We start from the raw sequence: 19,382 nt of genomic DNA, 5'->3' as shown, positions 1-19,382 counted from the left end.
TTGCACTTCTTTTCCTGGAGTGGAAAGGTGCAAAACTCAGCAGGCTTCAAAGGGAGCCTATCTGTGGTGGTGACATGGCAGTGTGGCCTGCTCCTGCCTTGCCCTGGCCAGCAAAACCTGAAACGGGTGTCAGAGAAGCATGCCACGACCAGCCCCAACAGCTAAACCCTCTTCAGGCTGCAGCAGCAGCATGAGAGCCTGGCGCATCAGCAATCCCTTCAAGGAGGGAGCTTAAGATGCCTCAGAAAGCCAAAACCTGAGGAGCATCCCAAGCATTAATGAACTTATTACAGAGGCCTCTAAGACAGAAACAGCAAGTTTGTCCTTGCAGCAGGGCATGAAGCTGCAGCAGTCCTTGACAGAGGGTGTTTTTGATGCTCCATCTTTGGAGCAGGACAGAAAAGGGCGGTTTTTGATGGCACATCATTGGAGCAGGGCAATAAGGGCAGTTTTGATGCTACAAGCTTGAACCATGGCCTCAAGCAGCTGTACTTGGCCCTATATGATGCAACCCCACAAGCTCGGAGTTTCCTTCCTTTTTTCCCATTTTGGGCATGTTTTGCCCTGTCATCCCCCATTGTGCTGACAGTGCTGGAGGAAGGCATGTGGCTCTTTCCTCCTGCCTCAGCACCCCACGCGCTGCAGCAGCTCACATGGGCCTGTCCCCACCACTCTTGACTCAGCTGATTTCCTCTCGCCCAAGGCGGTGACCAAGCTCCTGCTGGCCCTGTCCAGGCATCAGCAAATGAAATGGGTTGGAGTGGTGGATGCCCAGGAGCATGGTCACCCCCAGCACTGGGTCCATGTCCCCAGCACCAGCTGCCACAGAAGCAGGGGGCTGTGCCTGGTGGGCAGGGCTGTGGGTGGGCACTTGGATCATACTGCTGAGCCCGGTGGTATCTGACCTGCATGAAAGTGGGATGAATGTCTGCACCTGCTTACTGGGCATGTTTGGAGCATCCTGTAATTAATGTTTGTTCAGCTGACGGCTGCTTAGCATTATTAGTGAATGATGAGTGGCTGATGTTGTTGATGTTGCTACCTCAAAACATCTAATTTCAGCATCTGTACTGAGCAAAAGGGCCAGGGGCCAGACTGCTGGTGCCAAGACCCTGCCAGGCTTTGCTTCCTTGGAGGTGGATTCCTATCATATCTGTGCACATGGGCATCCCTGTCCTGCCCTAGCAGCCTCGAGTTTGGACCCACATGGTTGCCACGATGGCAGGGACAGGACCTCTGCCAGTGGCATGGCAGGGCCAGCAGCTCCCCTTGCTGAGGCAAGATGTGCAGAGTCCCCATGCCCAAGGTAGCAGGAGTGAGCTTGGGGACACAGATACAAGATGACATTCAGGGGCCTAATCCAAAGCCCACTGAAGATTTCTTGTGTATTTAAGCCATTTTGATGAACATGTCTAACACCTGATAAATAAATGAATGTGTGTAAAGGAGCACTGAGTTATCCCACCCTTCCTCCCACACTGCTAGACACAGGCATGAGGAACAATCACGCACACTGGGATACTTGGTTATTTATTTATTGTGGGGAAAAAAGCTTTGGTGAGAGCAACACTTGTGAAGCCTTTAAAAATAATTATTTTCTTATTACACTGAGATTTAAAAAATGAAGCCAGCATCATCTTTATCTCCTTGTCCATAATCCTGCTGCCGCCTGTGCGGCCAGTTTTTTTATGAGGCGTTTCTGGACAGTGGGCAGGGATTTGAGGTGCCATGTCCCCAGGCAGCACAGTGGCCTCTAGTGGCAACTCCCATCCAGCCCTGGGGAAAGAAAACCTGCAAATGAAACTTGCGAGTTGCTTGGTCCCCAGGAAAATCAGGAACGGAGTCCAAACTGCCAAAGGAAAGGCATCCCTGTACGGGGGGGGCGGGGGGGGGGGGTGATGTCAGGCAGGGAACCTAGCACACCCACATACCCCACGTGCAAGGAGCAGTTGTTCCTGAGACCCCCACCCATGCCCTCCACCCATGGGCCTGGAGATCCATTTAAGGTTGGCCGCAGCACCCAGTCCTGCCCCAGCCCCTGCAGTACTGTCTGCAGCCCCGGCCCCTCCATGGCTTGCGCTGCAGACAGCCCATCTCCAGTGCCCTCTCCTGGTGGGACATTAGAGCTGTTCCATCTCCTGGACGGACCTCAGTGCTGGGTTGTAGCCTTGTCCCTGTCTTGTGGCTCCAGGAGCTGAGTGTGCTACAGGTCTGTCTCCCAAAAGCACTCTGTGAGCAGTGTGCATGCCTAAAGAAAGCTGTCTTGTGCTATAATCTGTTTTATGAGGAGGAATAGCTTGGGCTGGCTTTCTTCAAACCTTCTAAAAGGTTTGTAGGTCCTTTACAGTTTTGAAGTCTTTCTCCCTCTTCTGAGTTTGGCTGGAGCTACCTGAAGCACTCACTAGCACATCAGTCTCCTCAGGAAACCAGGCTGAGTGTGTCTGGTGAGGCAGGGTCTTGAGTGCTCCCTTTAGACAGAGATCTTGGGAATAAATCATAGAATCATAAAATGGTTTGGGTTGGAAGAGACCTTAAAGATCATCCAGTTCCAGCCACCCTGGTGTGAGCAGGGACACCTTTCATTAGACCAGGTTACTCAGAGCTCCATCCAACCTGATTTAACACTCCCAGGGATGGGGCATCCACAGCTTCCTTGCGCAATCTATTCCAGTGCCTCATCACCCTCACAGTAAAGAATTTCTTCCAAATATCTGATCTAAACCTGCCTTCATTCAGTTGGAAGCCATTCTCCCTTGTCCTGTCACTACATGCTCTTGTAAACCGTCCCTCTTCATCTTTCCCGTAGGCTCCCTTCAGGTCCTGGAAGGCTGCAGTTAGGTCACCCTGAACCCTTCTCTTGTCCAGGCTGAACAATGACAATTCTCTCAGCCCCTCCTCACAGGAGAGTTGCTCCATCCCTTTAATCATCTTGGTTGCCCTCCCCTGGACTTGGCTCAACAGGCTGATGTCCTTCTTGTGCTGCTCCATCTTGGAGACTGTCTGAGCACAGCCAAAACTAGCATTTTTTTCTTGCTTCCTTCAGCTTGTGTGGGTGGCATTAGCTTCACTTATTTCTTTGAGAGAAGTCCCCAGGTCCTACATGGCATAGCTGTAGTCCTCAGTGTCACAGCAAAGGTGTCCTTCTGTCCCAGAGCAGCTGTCTTTTGGCTGTATCCTAAGATGCAGAGGACCTCTTATCAGGAGCAGAAATACACATCAAGCTTTGCATGGGAGTCCATGCTCTCATCCCCTTTCCCTGAGATTTGCTTGCTGCATGTTAGGAGGTCTTTCCTTCTCCACCAGAAGTTTTACCTGTGCTGCTGGGAGGGAGGACTGCCGGCCTGCAGCCCATCAACAGCAGGAGGGGACCCAGGCAGAGGGTACCCCCACATTTTGAGCCCCTTGGATGTTATGAAGTCCATCATCAAAGAAAATGTGAGGCTGGATCTGGGCGAGGATGGGGCCCTTGGGAGCCCCATCCATGAAGAAAGCCTCGTCGATGGGCAGACCCCATTCCCGAAGTGTCTTGATGGCCCGGATGCCCATGTCCCGGCCGCTGCGGGCTGTCACCAGGTAGGTGCGGATGGGGGATTTTTCCTGGCCGAACTTCTTACGCATCTTCCCAAGGTGCATGGCAAAAGCCTTCAGGGGACCCTAGAAGCACAGCAAGACAGTTGGGAGTGTGTGGGAAATAAGGAAACACCTACTCTGCCTGTACAAGCCACTTGTTCTTCTTCCACGGTTTGTCAGGGCTGTGCAGAACACACAATGCCTGTGGGCTGCAGGACTGGGCAGTGCTGGGACTGGTGCTGTGCACTGGGGTCCCTGGGAGGAAGGTGAGCCTTAAGGTGCTCATCCTAATCCCAAAGTGACCAGCAAGGTATATCCCAGCAAGCAGTGCCTCTGGGTCTGAGTCCTGCAGGAACTTAGACAGCAAGAGGTCACAGCCTACAAAAGGTGATGTTGGGAGTAACTACAATCCTAGATATTTAGGAGCTGATGGTCACTTACAGGAGATAGCAGTTCCATTTCCAGTGAGACTCCAAATCAGGCCCACACCAGGGACTGAGTAGTGGATGCATAGGGAATCTGCAAGGATTTGTGCTTTTTTGACCGCTCATGGCAAAGCCCTAACGGGAGAGATTGCAGAGCCTGTGGGTGCCCATGAAAGCAAGGTGGCATGCTCACGTCTCCTATGGGGATGGCCTCCATCGCCCGCTCGTACTGCAGTGCCCCCTCCAGCCCCTGCTCCTGGAAGATCTGGTCCGTCTCGTCAGAGAAGAGCACCGCATCCCCATCAAACACCACGCGCAGTGGAGTGCTGGGGGCCTGCACCTCCTGCTGGAAGACGAGCGCTGCTGAGACCCCTGTGAGACAGAGCAAGGTGGGGTCAGGAGGGACACCCCTCCCTGGGGCAGCTCATGCATGGCCAGCTGCTCCCTACACATCTGTTGTGGCCCTGTCCCACATCGCCATGCCAGGGCCTCCAAGCCAGGGAGCTTTCTGGGGGAATCAGCCCAGCCTTTCCACGGCTTTGTCATCCCCTGAGAAAGTGCTGCTGATTGGAAACCGAGGTCTGGGGAGATACTGAGGTGTGGTAAGAGATGGTGGGTGGTTGTCAAGGCATGAGCAGCCCTCCTCCTGGTGCCTGCTCACCCTGCCAAGCCTCAATCTTTAATGCCCAGATTTAGCACTCTGTGGTGTGAATAATATAGGCTGGCATCTCCATTGATTGCAGTAATTGGCTTAATTACAGTCTCTTCCTACAAGCTGTTCCCTGCCCACCCTCATATGTGGACCCAGGCTCCCAGATGGGAGACACTTGTCAGGGCAATGATTCTCTCAAGGAGGTTCCAGGAATGTGCTGTGTAGTGAAGGAAAGTCCAGACTGCAGATGGCTTGCTCCTGACCTTGAAGGACGGTGGCCAGCTGATGTGCTCATACCCAAGTAAATTAATAAGAAGGTGATTAACCCCATTAGACAAGATGGGGAGACTGCACTCCCTCCAACTGAGGTCAGGCATGTGCTTATATCTATCACTGAACACACAGTAACTCTGCATGTACCAAGACAGCAAATCTCTGTGGCATCATCACAAAGTCCTGGGAATCACTGATAAACTTTCATTGATGAATGGAATTGCATCTTTGGTTAGAAATGCTTAAATGCCAGGCAGGGAATGACCAGCCCATGGCAGAGCTACGTCCAGAATGATGCATAATGCACTCAGTGACTTGTGAGGGCATCTGAGCAACCCTGGTGTGTTTGCAGGCTACTGGTAAGGACAGAAGAGGAGACTGAACTGTTCAGGATTGTACTAGTAATCAATGTGGCGTTTACCCCTTGTCCCTGTGAAATCACAGGTTCTGGTGCTGTCTCTTGGTACTGAGCTGCTTGGAAAAAGTGTGGTGGGTTTGGGGACGTGGGATGGAGGGGAGAACTCACCTCTCCGGAGGGCATTGCAGACATCTGTCCTGTCAGCTGAGAGGAACAGCTTGACGCCGTGGGACTTCAGGTACTGTGTGGAGTCCTCATCACTGACGAAGCAGAACTTGGAGATCTCCAGGCCTTCAGGACAAGGGATGTGAGTGAAGTCTTATGGAGCAATATCCTCCTCACAGCCCCTGACACCCTCTGGGGGTCTTGGTGTGCTTTGCGAGAGCAAGAGCTCAGAGCAATGCATTTTCCACTGGTGTATGGGGAACCTACCTGTGTCCTTGCTGCATCTTCTTGATCTGTTGTCGCTCCTATAAAACTGCAGAGTGCAGTTAAATATTCCCTCCATCCCTCCCTTAAATGAGCATTCCTCATGACAACACTCTGGGATTTAGGGTGTTTTTTTCAAAGAACTGTTTTTATTTTCAGTAGCTGCCTGAAGATGCCTGGGCCGTTGCAAAATGCTGCCAGACTTCCTGGTCTGAAGGACGTGGCTGAAGGGAGCTGGGCTCCAGGAGAACCCCTTCCCCCCTTCCCCTTGTATCCCCTGGCTCTCTGTTTGCCACTGATGATCCACTGTGGTGCCTGATCTGCTCTGCAGCCTCCCAGGGGAATCAGGCATCACCGGGGATGGGTCCCCCTTACCATAGTGCTTGGCGCTGTTGATGATGCGCGTGCCGCTCTCTGGGCTGTTGTTGGAGAGCACCAGGATGTCAAAGAGGTCCCTCTCTGCTGGGTTGTTCTCCAGGATCTTCTTGTTCACATACTGCACTGCCTGTGAGGAGAAGATGGGACTCTTTTAAAGAGGCATGACTGCAGTGGCTTTGCAGGAGCTCTTTTGTAGTTAAGGTTAGTGGTTTGTGCTGCATCTGTCAGCTATGGCACTGCTGGCATGTTATGGAGAGACAGACAGAGCAACCATCCTGCAAAAGCCATCATCAGGAGGGCAGAGAGCAGGATACCTCACCAGGGGGGAGATAGTCTGGTCAGGAGCACAGGTCTCGATGCCCTGCCATGAGGCCAAGAGATCAGGAAAGGCCTAACTGCACCCTGTGACTGAAGTGAGACTTAAAGCTGGGAAAGCGGAACTTTCACCCCATGCTGTGAGTGTCTGCATGTGCCCCTAGCCAGGTGTGGTACTCACCTGGATGAAGGCAAACGCTGTGCCTGGTGGCAGGGGCTTGTCCTGGTTGGCCTGCTGGTGCCTTGTGTACTCCTCCTTGCCCTTCTCCAGGTAGAGCTTGTGCTCCTCCTCCAGATTGAAAATGGCTCTGGTGGTCACAGCAATGACCAGTGCTGTGCTGGGATCCTTCTGCAGGACAGGGAGGAAAGAGGAGTCAGGGGACATTAGAGAAGGAGCTCATGGAGGTGGGGTGAGCAGGGGGCACCAACCAGAGTGGTGGGGTTGGGTGCTGGAGGTATCACCCCGTGTCACAGTTCCTGATGCCAGAGGTACCACACCCAGTCTTCATTTTCAGGCCACCAAGGATGGGGCTGGCAGTTGTGAAACCCTAACCTGTCCGATAAGTGCCACATGCTCCAAGGACAGCCCACACAGAGGGGATTGCTTCATAATTTTGTTGTTTGTGGGCACAGCACAGCCACAATCATCTGTTCGTGCTGAGCTGGGTACTGCTGGGTTTCTCTGCACGTACTGGTTGTTTTACCCTTCGTTTGTGTCTGTTCTGGACAGTCAGATAAAGTCTCTCTGTGTGTAGAGAAGCTGCTGCTTTCTCCCTGGCTGCTCCAAAATTTAAGTGTGAGCAAATGTACCTGCCCTGTCCATGCAACTGGGAAATCACATGGACCTCACTGGGACCAGGTGCCCAGCAGCCCTGGAACAGGCCACTTCTGCTGAAACCCAGGCATGAGCAATTCAGGCCACCACAGTTCTGGGCTGTGGTGTGTTCTCTCCTGCAGTGGCATTTCAAAACCTGGTTTGGAAATACAGGATGTGTGTTTTGTAATGAACAGCCTTTTACCTGTTTTACATCGGTGTTTATGACTGTGCTTTCCGGCTTTGCCATCTTCAAATCTCAGCCTTTAAGAGAAAATATAAAATTAAACTGACAGATTATAATATAGTCAATCTAGAGAGGGGAAGAGTGGAAAGGAGACAGGAAACATCCTACACGCCAAGTACAGCAGCCCAAATGAACCTATTTCTGCTGACAGCAGCTTTGCTCCAAGAAAAACTGTTCTAATAGTTCCAATTAAATGTGATGGAAAAGTGGCTTTTCAAACACAGATCACTGCTTTATTTTTACTTTTGTTTTTCTCAGAGTATTTTTCTCTGTGTGGAACTGCTGAAAGTTGTTGTGGAGCTCTTTTCCATGCAAACTAAGGCTGTCTTTAAAAGCCAAAATAGGTTAGATCTTACAGGTAGGTTTCTAGTTCACATCCTTGTTGCCTTTTTTGCTACATTTGCTTGAATGGTGAATTTGTATCTACAAATGAAGGAGTTCACTGCATCAGCAGCTCATTTGCAGCTGTAAAAGGCCAGAGTAAGTAGAGATGTGTGGTGAGGGCTTGGATACAGGGTGAGACCCCCGCGATGGCACTGGTCTGCCCCTCCACAGCCCTGTGAGCCCTACCTGATTGCTGTGCTGGGGGGCAGTGCAAGCAGAGCTCAAAACCAACATGCAGTGTAAAGGACAAGTCAGGGTCTCCACAGAGACCTGTCTTTTGCCCCAGTTTTATTTAATTAATGTTATTGTCAGGGACAGCAAAGTGGTGCCTGGGCCAGTAGGCAGCACACTTGGCCAGCCCTGAGAGCCACAGCCTTGCCATGGGGGGCTCAGTGCTTGCATGTGCACTCCCCGACTGCCCGAGGAGTGGAAAGTCCTGCAGCAGAGCTACTCTCCCAGCCAGGGGTGCCTGGAAAGCCAGGAGATGCTGAGCATCCCTCTGCTTCCTCCACCCCATGGCCATGCTGGGAAGGGGTCTCCTCCCAGAGAGCAGGGCAGAGGGTGGCAAACACCCGCCCAGCTGAGCGGACAGAAGCTTTCTTCTGCCAGCATCTCAGCCAAGTATTTTCTGAAAGTCAAAATTAAATGCAAGGAGGCAAAGGAGCTGAGCAGCCCTTCCTGGTCGGAGAATGCACCTCTAATTTCTGCTTCGCTCTTCCGAGCGCTGCAAACCAAGCCCGAGTTCTCCCTCCCATCCCCCTGCCCAATAACCCGCAGTGCTGTTCGCATACAGACACACGGATCTGCACAGGCACGCGTCTCGCTGCGAGACCGCAGGAAAACATTCCAGCCGGGTGCTGCCGGTCCCCGCAGCTCTTCCTACGGCTGCTTAGCAGGGAGCAGATGTTACCCCCTGCCCACAGACAGGGTTCTGCTGGAGAGAAAAGCCCAAACTCACCCCGAGCGCTGCCTCTGCTTCCCGTCACAGCCTGTCCAGCGGCAGCATCCCAACTCTGCCCAAGGCGCCGCTGTTTATATTTCCCCCTGCCCGCGCTGCAGGAAGCAGGCAGGAGCCGGGATGGGGCGCAGCTCCGCTTCCCGGCGTGCTGGGATTTGTAGGCAGCCAGCTGGTTGGCGTCGTGCCCGGGCCAGACTGCATTTCCCAGCGTGCATTACACAGGATTATGGTCGCCTGGCTCTGTCTTGGGACACCGCCGCGGTCACCCTGGCGAGGGGACTCGGCGCTGTTCGTGCATCCGGAGCTCCCTGGGAGCTTGTGCTCAGTGGCTGATCACTGTCCACAAGCGCTCCCGCGATGTCTTATTTCTGCAGCCGGAGTGTTGTTTATAGCATGCCTCTCGTCCTCTCAGTTCCCAGCCCCTGAATGGTTGTATTTTTGACCGGAAAAAATAAGGGTACCCGGTCCAGAGTGACTCGCAGCATGTGCAGGGATTCGGGGAGCAAAGGCAGGTGCAGAGCGTGGCTGGGTGCAGCGCATTTGCAATTTTACCGTAATGGCTTTGGGTCTCTTTCCCCTTCTTTTCTGAAAGCCATCTCTCACACGCTGTCCTGAGCAAGGTTGATTTTGGGGTTAGGATTTTACTTTTCTGGGTAGGCTGTGTGGCACTCAGCCCTGTGGGGCTCATGGTCTTGGCATATTTCAGCACCCCTTTTCTCTCCAAGAGTGCGACCGTCAGGGGTGTGGGGGGGTGTAGTGGTTTGGTCTAACCTATGACAGGGGGAGAGGATGACAGGAGGGGGGCTGACACAGAACATCATCCTGCAGCTTTTCCCTTTCCCCACTGCTGGAAGTGGTCCACTGCTGCAGCCTGCCCAGCCTGGCTCTTGCCAAAGGAGACCAAGCTCACCTCCACTAAGGCCAAGCAGTTGTCCCCCTACATGACACCAGGCTGTCACCAGGATCACCACATCTCTTCCCAAAATAAGGGAGGCCCATAGAGTCCTGTGCAGCTTGGTCTCACTGAGATCATAGAATCATAGAATGGTTTTAGTTGGAAGGGTCCTTAAAGATCATCTAGTTCCAACCCCTTCCACCATGGGCAGGGATGCCATGCACCAGATCAGCTTGTTCAGGGCCCCATCCAACCTGGCCTTCAGCTCTTCCAGGGATGGGGCCACAACTTCTCTGGGCAACCTGTTCCAGTGTGTCATTACCCTCTGAATAAAGAATTTCTTCCTAAGATCTAAATCTCTTCTCTTTTAGCTGTCTCTAGCAAACACCCATTGAAAAGGCTACTTATGTGCTCAGCTTTTAGTGTGCATATGCAGACACCCTTTCTCTGGAATTAAAATTCCCTGGAATTTTAGTATTCCCTATTCCCCCATCCCCATAATGTGTTTTTCCCATGCATCCTTTGGGACTTCCAGTTTAGAGCAAAAAGTTCCCTTGGAGGTTTACTGCAGCATCATTCCTGCAGCATCATTCCTGCCTCTCCTGCTCCTGGAGATGGTGCTTCTCTGAGCAGCAGGAGTGCAAGGCCCTTGAGAGTGGGGCTGTGTTTTGGGTGGCTGAGGGGCAGCCCTAGCCCCTCTCCCATGGCTAGGCACCCACTGTGGCAATGCCTTGGTGGCCATGTGAAAATCTGGAAGGACTGGTGGCCCAGAGCTGGGACAGGTCTGGTTTCCACGGCATCTCCTCCCATGACTACGTCAGCCATTAGGCACTGGCAGATTTGCAGCATTGTTCCCTGCTTCTGACACCACCCCGAATTTACGTGGTGATAAGGCAGGTTTGGGGCAGACTTTGCTGAACTGGCAGCAAGGGAAGAAGTTTACAAGCATAAATTTAATGCAGTGGAAGCCTGTGAAATTGCTCCTGGCTGTGTGCCTGGCGCTTCTCTTGGTGCTGGAGGATGAAACCACTCAAGCAGTATTGTCTTGTCCTGTCTGTCCTCCCTGCTGGGTTGGAGCGGGGCATTCCCATTCATACACACACACATTTCACAGGCCCTCACACAGTGCATGCCCTGTGGGCCAAGGAGCTGGGCTCCCCAAATGCAGAGCTCGCCAGTGATGGATGCAGTCATGCACCCATCCCCTTGCAAGTGTCCATTCCCTTGTGCTAAGTGCCTGCAGCCACACAGTCCAGCCCAGTATCGCTGCAGGGATAACTTGGAGAAGTGAATTTCCCAGTGCACGGAGCTGGGCAGCAATGCCCTCCAGCTTCTTGCAGGTAGGAGGGCAGGTTTTGCTTCCTGGTCCAGCAGGGAGTTCCCCGCTGGCTTTTCGCCTGCGTGAGCACCGCTTGGGTCAGCAGCGAGGTGGGGCCGGCGGAGCTGCTGGGGCCACCCGGTTCCTGGGCTGGCAAAGCAGACTTTCCTGTTTCGGCTGTGTAGTGCACCCACCATCCCGTCTGCACTCTCAGCTCCGTGCCCGGTGGGTCCCATCTCAGCCCACAACATGCCCCTGCCACACGTGGTGGCTTAACTGGAGCCTGCACAGCAGGGAAGGGAGACTGACACTGGGAAGGATACTTGTCGGTAAGTCGGGATTCGGGAATCCAGTCAGCACAGGGTGGGAGCAAGAATCAGGGTTCTCCCTGCCCCTTTTCCAGGAGCATGGATGCTCGATGCTCCCTGCAGACTGCCCACTGAGACTATGCCTCCTGTCCTGCACCGCAGCAGGGCTGTCCCCATCGTTCCCAAAACGGTGGCTCGGTTCATTCTTCAGGGTTGGGATAAAGAGTTTTTTTAAACCAGGGTCAGTGTTAAACTAATGTGACACAAGCAAAAGGTACTGACACCCTTAATTCTGTGTTGAATGGGTGCCTGCTCGCCTGTACTGTCCTGTCCACCCTTCACTCCAAAGCTGCAGCCTGGCACCTCTTAAATACCTGAGCTTCGGGTGTCCAATGACACAGACGTCCCAGGTGGCCCTGGATAAGTCATTTAACCTGCACCGCATTGTTCCAGCCATGCCGCCGCAGGGATGGCTCCAGCCCTATGCCCACATGCAGCAAAGCACACTGCTGGAAAAAGAAAGGGTTCTTGCTGGCTTCGCGGGCTCAGCCAGGGGAAGTGCAGACGTGGTTTCCTCTTCCCCGGGAAGATCCCCATGCAAGGAGCACCTTGGGATGGGCAGAGCGTGGGCAGAGCGCAGGCAGAGCGAGGCGGAGTTGGCTGCTTGAGCAGGGACCCCCTGGGACGCGGAGCAGGAGGCTGGGGCAGCAAAGGCACATACCTGGCAGCCCGGGCACCGGGGCTGGGTGCCAGCCGTGCCGTGGTGGCTGCAGACCCGCTCACCGCGCAGCACGGCTCCGGGCACACCTCCCCGGCTGACGCGAAAGGAATTTGGCTATGAGGAAGCGTTCATGCTAGAATAAGAGCCTTGCCATGGGGAAAGCAATGCTGTAAAAGCATCCTGCTTTAAATTTGAAGCCCTCCCTTAGGCTGTGTCAGCGTTGCCATGTGCTCAGGCCAGGCTCACGGAAAGTTTCCGAGCCGCTGTGACCCCAGCCTGTGGCAGCACTGCCACCGGCAACGAGGGCACCAGCCCTGCTGCAAGCCCAGGAGCAAACCTTCCTGTTCCTCAGCCCTGCGACAAGAGGGAAAATAGCCAAAAAGGGGTTTTAGCTGATGATGGGGGTTTCCTGGAGCTGAGCAAACTCTTCAGCTCAAGCTGCTTGGCCAAGGGAGGAGCCAGCACACAACAGCTCTTGGTTTTGTCCCCTGCAGACAGGTGATTCCTCTGTTCAAAACACCCTCGACCACCCCAGTCTTTCCCCTTTCAGTAAGCAGATTTGCAAGGATATGAAGGAGAAGGCTGTATGGGCGGGGCCTGCTGGCGTGGAGCCCTCCCTGCCAGTGGCTCCCTCCCGCTCCATTTCACATCTCATTTTCAATGTGGCCAAGCTCTATTCGCTTACCCTGGGCTCTATATTTTAATTGTGTTTGCTCTCATTAAAGCCTGGGGCCACGGTCAGCACACATGCTACCCTAAAGGAAATCTCCACCCTGTTAATTTTACCTGTGTTCCCAGGTCACCCCAGATTAGCCATGGCAGTGGCAGCCAGGAAAGGCAGGACTACGGCCTCCCCACACACCAGCATCACCACCACGGCTTGGCCGGGCTCCCTGGACAGCTGGCTTAGCTGGATCCCATGTGAGTACAGCGTCTCTTGCCCTGCTCTCTCAGGCAGCATTATCTGATGGAGCTGCTGGACTCTGAGGCTGTGTATTCACTTCACCCTCCCTTCAAATTCCATTTTCTAGTGGGCTCCATCAGGGTGGGAATACTGCAGAGTGGTACCATGCTGCTTCAGGAGCAGAGGGTATCTTTGCTACCTATTTGGGGAATGGTCTTCAGCCTCAGTCTCCCTGCATGGGGTCTGTCCAGAATTCTAGGGGCAATTTTGAAAGTACAACTCCTTAATGCTGAAGCACCAGGAAGGGGTTTAAATGTGCTCTAAATGATTTGCTTGGTTTTAACTCTTCTATCCAACTCTGCTCCCTGAACATCGCACCAGTACCCAAATGGGCGCTCATCACCGTGGCTGTAGCAGGGGCCGTTCTCCTCCTTCTCTTCCTCATCTGCATTGTCAAGTGCTGCTGTAGCAAGAAGAAGCACAAGAAGAAGGAGAGAATCGGCTTGTGTGCCGTCAGCAACTCCACCACAACCAGCCTTGTGCGTCCTGCCTTCCCCTCAATCCCACCTCCCTCCTCCCTGATAGGTTTGCTGCTGCACTGCCCAGCCCCAGGGTTGGTGGGAGCACGGCATGGCAGGGACATGGCTGAGTGCATCCTGAGGGTAGTGTTGCTCTCTGCCGCAGGTCCAGCCTGAGATGGAGGACCTGGAGCGGGGAGTAGAGCAGAAGTGGCGAGGAAAGCTGCAGTACTCCCTGGAGTACAACTTCCGCAAACAGGAGGTGGGGATGCTCATGGCCATGGCACAGCAGGGAAACAGCTGTGTTCTTGTGTGGTCCCTCTTGGCTGCCCACTGAGGTGGGCATACCCTCTCCCACCTGCGTGCAGCCCACCAGCTCTCATGCCTGCTTGGTGTAAAGGCGTTCCTCACTGTTGCACTCACTTCCCACTGAGCCCCCAGCTGCCTGAGCCCATCCTCCTCCACCCGGTGACCTTGTGCCTCACTCCTCTCCAGCTGAAAGTTGGTGTGAAGCAGGCAGTTGAGCTGAAGGCCATGGACAGCGGAGGCACATCTGATCCATATGTGATCGTCTACCTAACGTCTGATGTGAAAAAGAGATATGAGACCAAGGTTTACCGCAAGACTCTGAACCCCATCTTCAATGAGAGCTTCACTTTCCAGGTACAAAACTATAGCCAATGATGTTTTTTTGCTCCCATCAAGAGTATTGCATAGACAGTGCTCCCTGAGCAAAAACCTCTCCAGACAGGGAGATGCCTGTACAACCAGGATTGGAAAATGTGAGAGAGTATGTACAGTTTGTACTACGTACCTGTTGTTGTATCTGCCACTCCATCCCATGAGGCAGGGCTCCCACTGAGTAGTGAGTCTGGGCTTTTGGGTCCTTCCCTGCAGGTACCCCAGGCTGAGGTGTCTGAATCCACACTGGTGATGCAGATCTATGACTTCAACCGCTTTGCCAAGCATGACATCATTGGTGAGGTCAGGCTGCCCCTGGCCAGCATCGACCTGCAGCATGTCATCGAGCAGTGGAGTGACCTGGCGGTGGCCAGTAAAGTGGAGGTTGGTCCTAGTGGGTGTGAAGCTCTGCTGGGAGGGATGTGCTATTGCTTGGCTTGCCACCACCCCAAGAAGCAAGCCCTTAGGGGCAAGCATGAGAGTGGGGGAGGCTCAGGAAATCTGGGGCCAGCCTGGTGCTCCAGCCTCAGGTGAGCTGACTCCTGCCTGGTACTAATTGCTGGCATCTCTCCATCTCAGGAGGAGCATCTGGGTGAGATCTGCTTCTCACTGCGCTACGTCCCCAGCACTGGCAAGCTGACGGTGCTGATCCTGGAAGCCAAGCAACTGAAGCGGATGGATTCTCATGGACTCTCAGGTCTGTTGGGGTTGCTTGTGCTCAGACTTTCCTACTCCTGCCCAGGCCCCAGTGGTGGCACCAAGAGCTGCAAAGCCTTGAAAGCTCTTGGTGCTAAGACCTGCTTCCTGCTGCCACCACCATACCCAGCCCTTGGCTGACTCCCAGCCTCCCTCAGCACAGATACTCCAGCTTTGGGCAGTGCTGGAGGTATCTCCCAGGAGGAGATGTCATGGCTGGATCGTACAGGGAGCTTGGCAGGAGGAGGTGAACTCTGAGGTGGCTGTCTCACCATGAGGAGTGACAAGTGGGGTGCCCTGATCTCCTTGGGAATGGCTCAGGAAAGCTGTTTTGTGGCTGAGTTCTTCAGTCAAAAACTGTCATTTGTGCCAGGTGTGTCCTCTCTCTCTTCAGATCCTTTTGTCAAGGTGCATCTCATACTGAACAGGAAGAAATGGAAGAAAAAAAAGACAAGTGTGAAGAAAAACACCTTAAGCCCCTACTTCAATGAGGTGTTTGTTTTTGAGGTGCCTTTCAGTCAGATCCAGGTGGGTTTCCCTGAAGTGCCCAGGGCTGAGCAGGTCCAGACTGCAACAACCCCCTTCCCACTGACCCTCTTTCTTATGTCCCCCCTAGAATGTGGATGTGGTCATCTCCGTCTGGGATCATGACAAAGTGACCAAGAATGAGCCCATTGGCAAACTCTTCCTGGGCTGCCGAGCCACGGGCAACCAGCTGCGGCACTGGTCCGACATGCTGTCCAACCCACGCCGGCCCCTCGCCCAGTGGCACATCCTGCAGCCCCCAGAGGTGGTCGACAAAGCCCTGGAACTGAAGTCCCACCTCAAGCTGCCCCTGCACTCCAGATAGTGGGGGTCTCCTCCACCCAGAGAGCAGGATGGTGGGCTTGTGGAGGAGTGAGTGGCTTCTGCTCGCAAGTTCTAGACATGTTGGTCCCAGCTCATTGTCAGCAGAGAGGGGACCAGGACTGCTTCTGGCCAAGAGATGATCTGGCTGCTGGTGCAGCTCATGCCCTGTGTAACATCTGGGACAGGGCAAGGCTGGACATGGAGGAGAGGGTACTAGAGGGAATGGCATGGGCGCAGGAGCCAGCTCATCCCAACTGCTCGTGGGCTGGGGGGCAAATACACAGAGCTTCAGGCTCATCCAAAACCAGCGTCCATTGGTATTTATAAAGCAGAGGGTTAACGTGCCGGTGGCATGGGTAGGAAGTTTCTTTGGTTGTGAATAACTTGGCAAGAAGTGTGTTCTTGGAAAGGCTTTATGTGTCCTGTGAAGGCTTTTAAACAAGACCAAGGTATTGAAGCATGTAAGAGGCTTGACAAAAGGAATACAGGTGGATGAGGAAGGTGTTGGAGACACAGGAGTAGCTCTTTAGTGCCTCTGCAAAGTGTGCTCTGTGTCCTGGCTAGAGGCTAAATGGGAAGCAATGTGGCTTCACACTTAGCCTGTTCTCAGCCCATGATGATTTGTGCACACTGAGATGACTCAAGCTCTGGGACTCACCAGTGACCATCCCCATGGACCACACAGATGAAGATGCACAGTGTCAGTTCCATTCACCTCACATGGTCCTACCGGAGTGGCACAGCAAGCTTTGCACCTCTGGCATGTGGAGGTCCTGCCAGGGTAGAGGGGCTGAGGCTCTTGCTTTCACACTGTGATCACACCACCGTGGTAAAGGCTGGCTTGCAGCCCTCACATCACTTCTGAGCAGGTTTCATGTTTGATCTGGGAGGTTTTTGTGGCCACGTGTCCTGTCCCACCCTGCTTTGTGGGGCCTTGGTGTGGGGCTACGTAAGTAAAGATCACTCCTAGAAAGATGAGGGCATTGGAGTGGTGCCCCTACATGCCCCTGAGTACGCTGCAGTTTGGGGTGGCTCCAGAACAGCTTCTCTGAGCCATCTGCAGGAGGAAGCTCCTGGCATTGGGCTAGAGGAGGAGGGAATTGCTTCTGCTCTAAAATACTTCTGCTACAAAGCAGCCACAGAACGCAAAGTCTCGGCTCATACTGTAGAATTTTGGCCCCAAAGACAAAGTCCTTTTCACCACAGGGAGCTGCAGGCACAGTGCTAATAGCTATTGCCTGGGCTCTGGAGGGGAGAGAACCTGGCACATTAATGGAAAGCTATTAATATTAAAAAGCAATTAATCTGTGATTACCCAGAGCTCCACAGAGCGACTATCCAAGAGTTAAACAAACATGAAGCTGAGGAAGATTATGAAAAGTCTCAATAGAGATTAATGACCTGAGCTTAACCATAAAAAGCTGCTGCTGTGTCTGCCTCTTGATAAATATTCTCCAGGCTTCGTTGTGGCCATGAGGAGGGGAGAAATGACAGGGTGGTTTTGAGATGACTGTAACAAGCGAAGTGTGGCTTCTGCTGGGGAAACAGCATCTGCTGGCAGCCGCTAATGAGATGGAGGAGGAAATCAGTCACCTGAGAAAGACTTGTAAAGGGATGTTTTAAAGCCTCAGCCTTCAGTCTCAACCTTAGAATCAGCCTAAAACAGGCTGTGCAGAAGGGAACATCTCTGGATTGGGTTTAGGGTTCCAAATCTATTGCCAGGTTGGGTTTTGGTGATGCTGTTGTGGTGATTTAGGGCCATGCAGCATCGAGAAGGGCTGTTGGAGGTGTTTGGAACAGGCATTTCTTAATTTTCTGTGTGTGTGTGCTTTTTCCTTTTTTGAAGTCATAGCCTTGAGGTTCACTGCATAATTTATGGGGCTGGGCATAAAAGTATGTGCATATTACTCCCAAAACAGGTGCAGTTGAAGGAGGTGCAGAGACAGCCCCTCCCTGAGAAATGTTACCCCCCATACCAGCACCTGCCCCTTCTCTCTCCAGGTTTGGCCCTGCTCAGTGCCTGGATCACCCACACAGTGCTGGGTGAGCAGAGCTGGAGAGGGAAGCCCGTGGTGCTTTTAGGGGAAAGGCCAGGGGATGTGGGAGCGAGCACCCGGCTGGACTGGCTCTGGGCAACCTGGAGTGAGCCTTTGTGCAGTAAAACTCAGCAAACCGAGCTGTTTGTTCAGGAGGGAGAGGCGAGCAGGTGGGGATGTTCTCCACCCAGCTCCAGTTTTTAATGCACCGCCAAGGCTGCTTTTTCCCTCCGTCATCATTTCTCCTTCTCAGTAAGCCGTGTGTGCTTACAGCATGGCTTTGAGCACTCTCTTCCTCTGGCAGGATCCTCTTAGTATCTGCTGGCAGCTGTTTGAAGCAGGGCTGGTGGATCTGGGCTTCATTTCATGCCTTATTTCACCCCAAATGAACACAGCCTGCTCGGGAGCCTGTTTGCAGGAAGGCAGACAGCCTTGTCTTGTGTGCAAGCCATCTCCTTTTCACCTCCCTGTGGCCTTGGCGGGGGTGGCTGTCCCTCATCCATCAAAGCCAGATGTCTGAGCACCTTCTGCCTCACCAATGCTCCTCCTGCACTTGGAGGGTGGAAGATGCAACGAGAAGTAAAGGAGGGGGAAAACCAACTCCTCAGCTTGTGTCTGTGCTGGATTCCCGTGTCTGCATCTAGAGGGCAGGGCAGTACGTGCTCTGAGCTGCGTCTCTGTGTCATCTGGTCTGTGGCCTCCGTTAGAGCCTCACCAGCCAAGGCTTCTTCTTCTGGAGATGGAGCCCGTGTGCGAGAGGGAGAGAAGGCAGCAGCACTGTGTGAGCCCGTTCCCATAGCTGCAGGCCCAGTTGCTAGCCATGTGGCAATGCTGGAGGCGTCCGAGTGGCTTTTTCCAGGAGGCAGGAGCCAGCCTTTGCCTGATCCTGCATCACAGAGGCAAAGCGGGTTTTGCTGGTGGGTTAAGGGGGGCAAAAGCAGGTATCCAAAGCCATCCAAGGTGCCCAGGTGGTGGATGGGGAGTTTGTCTCTCTGCATTTAATTACCGGCTTTGCAGCTCAGTGGCAAGGCAAAAAGCAGAGCTTGGGCCAAGTAGAGGTCTGTTAAAAGAGACAAGAAGCATTGAAAATTGAGGTGTTTGTTTGTTATTAAGATTTATAATTTCAATTATTTACATCCAGATCCAAGACTTCTGACCTCCGGAAGTCCCCCTCAAAGTGAATTATTCCCTCATTCAGTTATTTTTTTTGGTATTTGTCCCTGCACTCAAGGAAATCAAATGGGAGAGCTGCACAAGGAGAAGGCTGAGCCTCATATGTGCTTGTCACCAGTCGTCTGCAGTGAGACAAAAATGATTACGGGCTGTCATCGTTCGGCCTGGGTATGGGCTGGCGGTCCTCCAGCCACAGATTTTTTGGCTAGTCTTAGAATTTTTGAGAGCTGAAGAGCATCTAAGCTCTTCTCACTAGGAGCAAGCATGCCTGCTTTATAAATATTCCTTAGCTAGCATCTTTATGCCTTGCAATTTTATGAGCAAAATGTGTACTTTTGTCATGCATGGGTTTATTTTTTAAAAGCTCCAGCTCCTGGATCCTAATCCCTAATTCCCTTTCTCTATCCCCTTTTTCCTACCCTTTTCTCCCCCTTTTTCCTGCTCCCTTTTCCCAGCCCCTTTCCCATGCACCGACTGCTG

General features: G+C 53.2%; 2 protein-coding genes across 4 annotated transcripts; one reads left to right on the top strand and one right to left on the bottom strand.

Annotated features, from left to right (window-relative positions):
• Positions 1 to 1,519: 1,519 nt before the first annotated feature.
• Positions 1,520 to 12,136, bottom strand: LOC121669531 (cytosolic 5'-nucleotidase 1A-like). 3 transcript variants are annotated; one of them, XM_042038601.1, is made up of 9 exons: positions 12,046 to 12,136; positions 8,804 to 9,225; positions 7,420 to 7,478; positions 6,582 to 6,749; positions 6,083 to 6,212; positions 5,447 to 5,569; positions 4,189 to 4,367; positions 3,313 to 3,654; positions 1,520 to 1,776 (listed from the first exon to the last, which is right to left on the bottom strand). In XM_042038601.1, exons 3-8 carry the CDS (start codon positions 7,462 to 7,464, stop codon positions 3,352 to 3,354), a joined length of 948 nt encoding a protein of 315 aa, XP_041894535.1. In that variant the 5' UTR covers positions 7,465 to 7,478; positions 8,804 to 9,225; positions 12,046 to 12,136; the 3' UTR covers positions 1,520 to 1,776; positions 3,313 to 3,351. The 3 variants fall into 3 exon arrangements, with proteins under 3 accessions (XP_041894535.1, XP_041894534.1, XP_041894536.1); XM_042038600.1 differs by having other exon boundaries at positions 1,520 to 3,654; XM_042038602.1 differs by lacking the exon at positions 8,804 to 9,225 and having other exon boundaries at positions 1,520 to 3,654; positions 12,046 to 12,134.
• On the top strand, positions 11,121 to 16,105 carry SYT8 (synaptotagmin 8). Its single transcript, XM_042038603.1, has 9 exons — positions 11,121 to 11,345; positions 12,844 to 12,966; positions 13,331 to 13,488; positions 13,634 to 13,729; positions 13,963 to 14,130; positions 14,365 to 14,532; positions 14,728 to 14,845; positions 15,239 to 15,372; positions 15,461 to 16,105. Exons 2-9 carry the CDS (start codon positions 12,861 to 12,863, stop codon positions 15,692 to 15,694), a joined length of 1,182 nt encoding a protein of 393 aa, XP_041894537.1. The 5' UTR covers positions 11,121 to 11,345; positions 12,844 to 12,860; the 3' UTR covers positions 15,695 to 16,105.
• Positions 16,106 to 19,382: the final 3,277 nt, after the last annotated feature.

Source organism: Corvus kubaryi, unplaced genomic scaffold, assembly GCF_017639235.1.
Source record: "Corvus kubaryi isolate FWS band 111438036 unplaced genomic scaffold, C.kubaryi_AGA036_p1.0 37392, whole genome shotgun sequence".
NCBI lineage: Eukaryota > Metazoa > Chordata > Aves > Passeriformes > Corvidae > Corvus > Corvus kubaryi.
Note: the sequence above shows the minus strand (reverse complement) of the source record. Positions and strands in the feature narration are given on the sequence as shown.

Bases quoted from the DNA above. Each gene is read 5' to 3' on its own strand.
- LOC121669531 (XM_042038600.1), bottom strand. From the start codon at position 7,464: ATGGCAAAGCCGGAAAGCACAGTCATAAACACCGATGTAAAACAG. The intron at 6,750-7,419 runs GTAAAAGGCTGT...CCTGTCCTGCAG, and splicing joins TAAACACCGATGTAAAACAG to AAGGATCCCAGCACAGCACT. The intron at 4,368-5,446 runs GTGAGTTCTCCC...TCTGTCTCACAG, and splicing joins CTGCAATGCCCTCCGGAGAG to GGGTCTCAGCAGCGCTCGTC.
- SYT8 (XM_042038603.1), top strand. From the start codon at position 12,861: ATGGCAGTGGCAGCCAGGAAAGGCAGGACTACGGCCTCCCCACACACC. The intron at 12,967-13,330 runs GTGAGTACAGCG...ACATCGCACCAG, and splicing joins CTGGCTTAGCTGGATCCCAT to TACCCAAATGGGCGCTCATC. The intron at 13,489-13,633 runs GTGCGTCCTGCC...TCTCTGCCGCAG, and splicing joins ACTCCACCACAACCAGCCTT to GTCCAGCCTGAGATGGAGGA.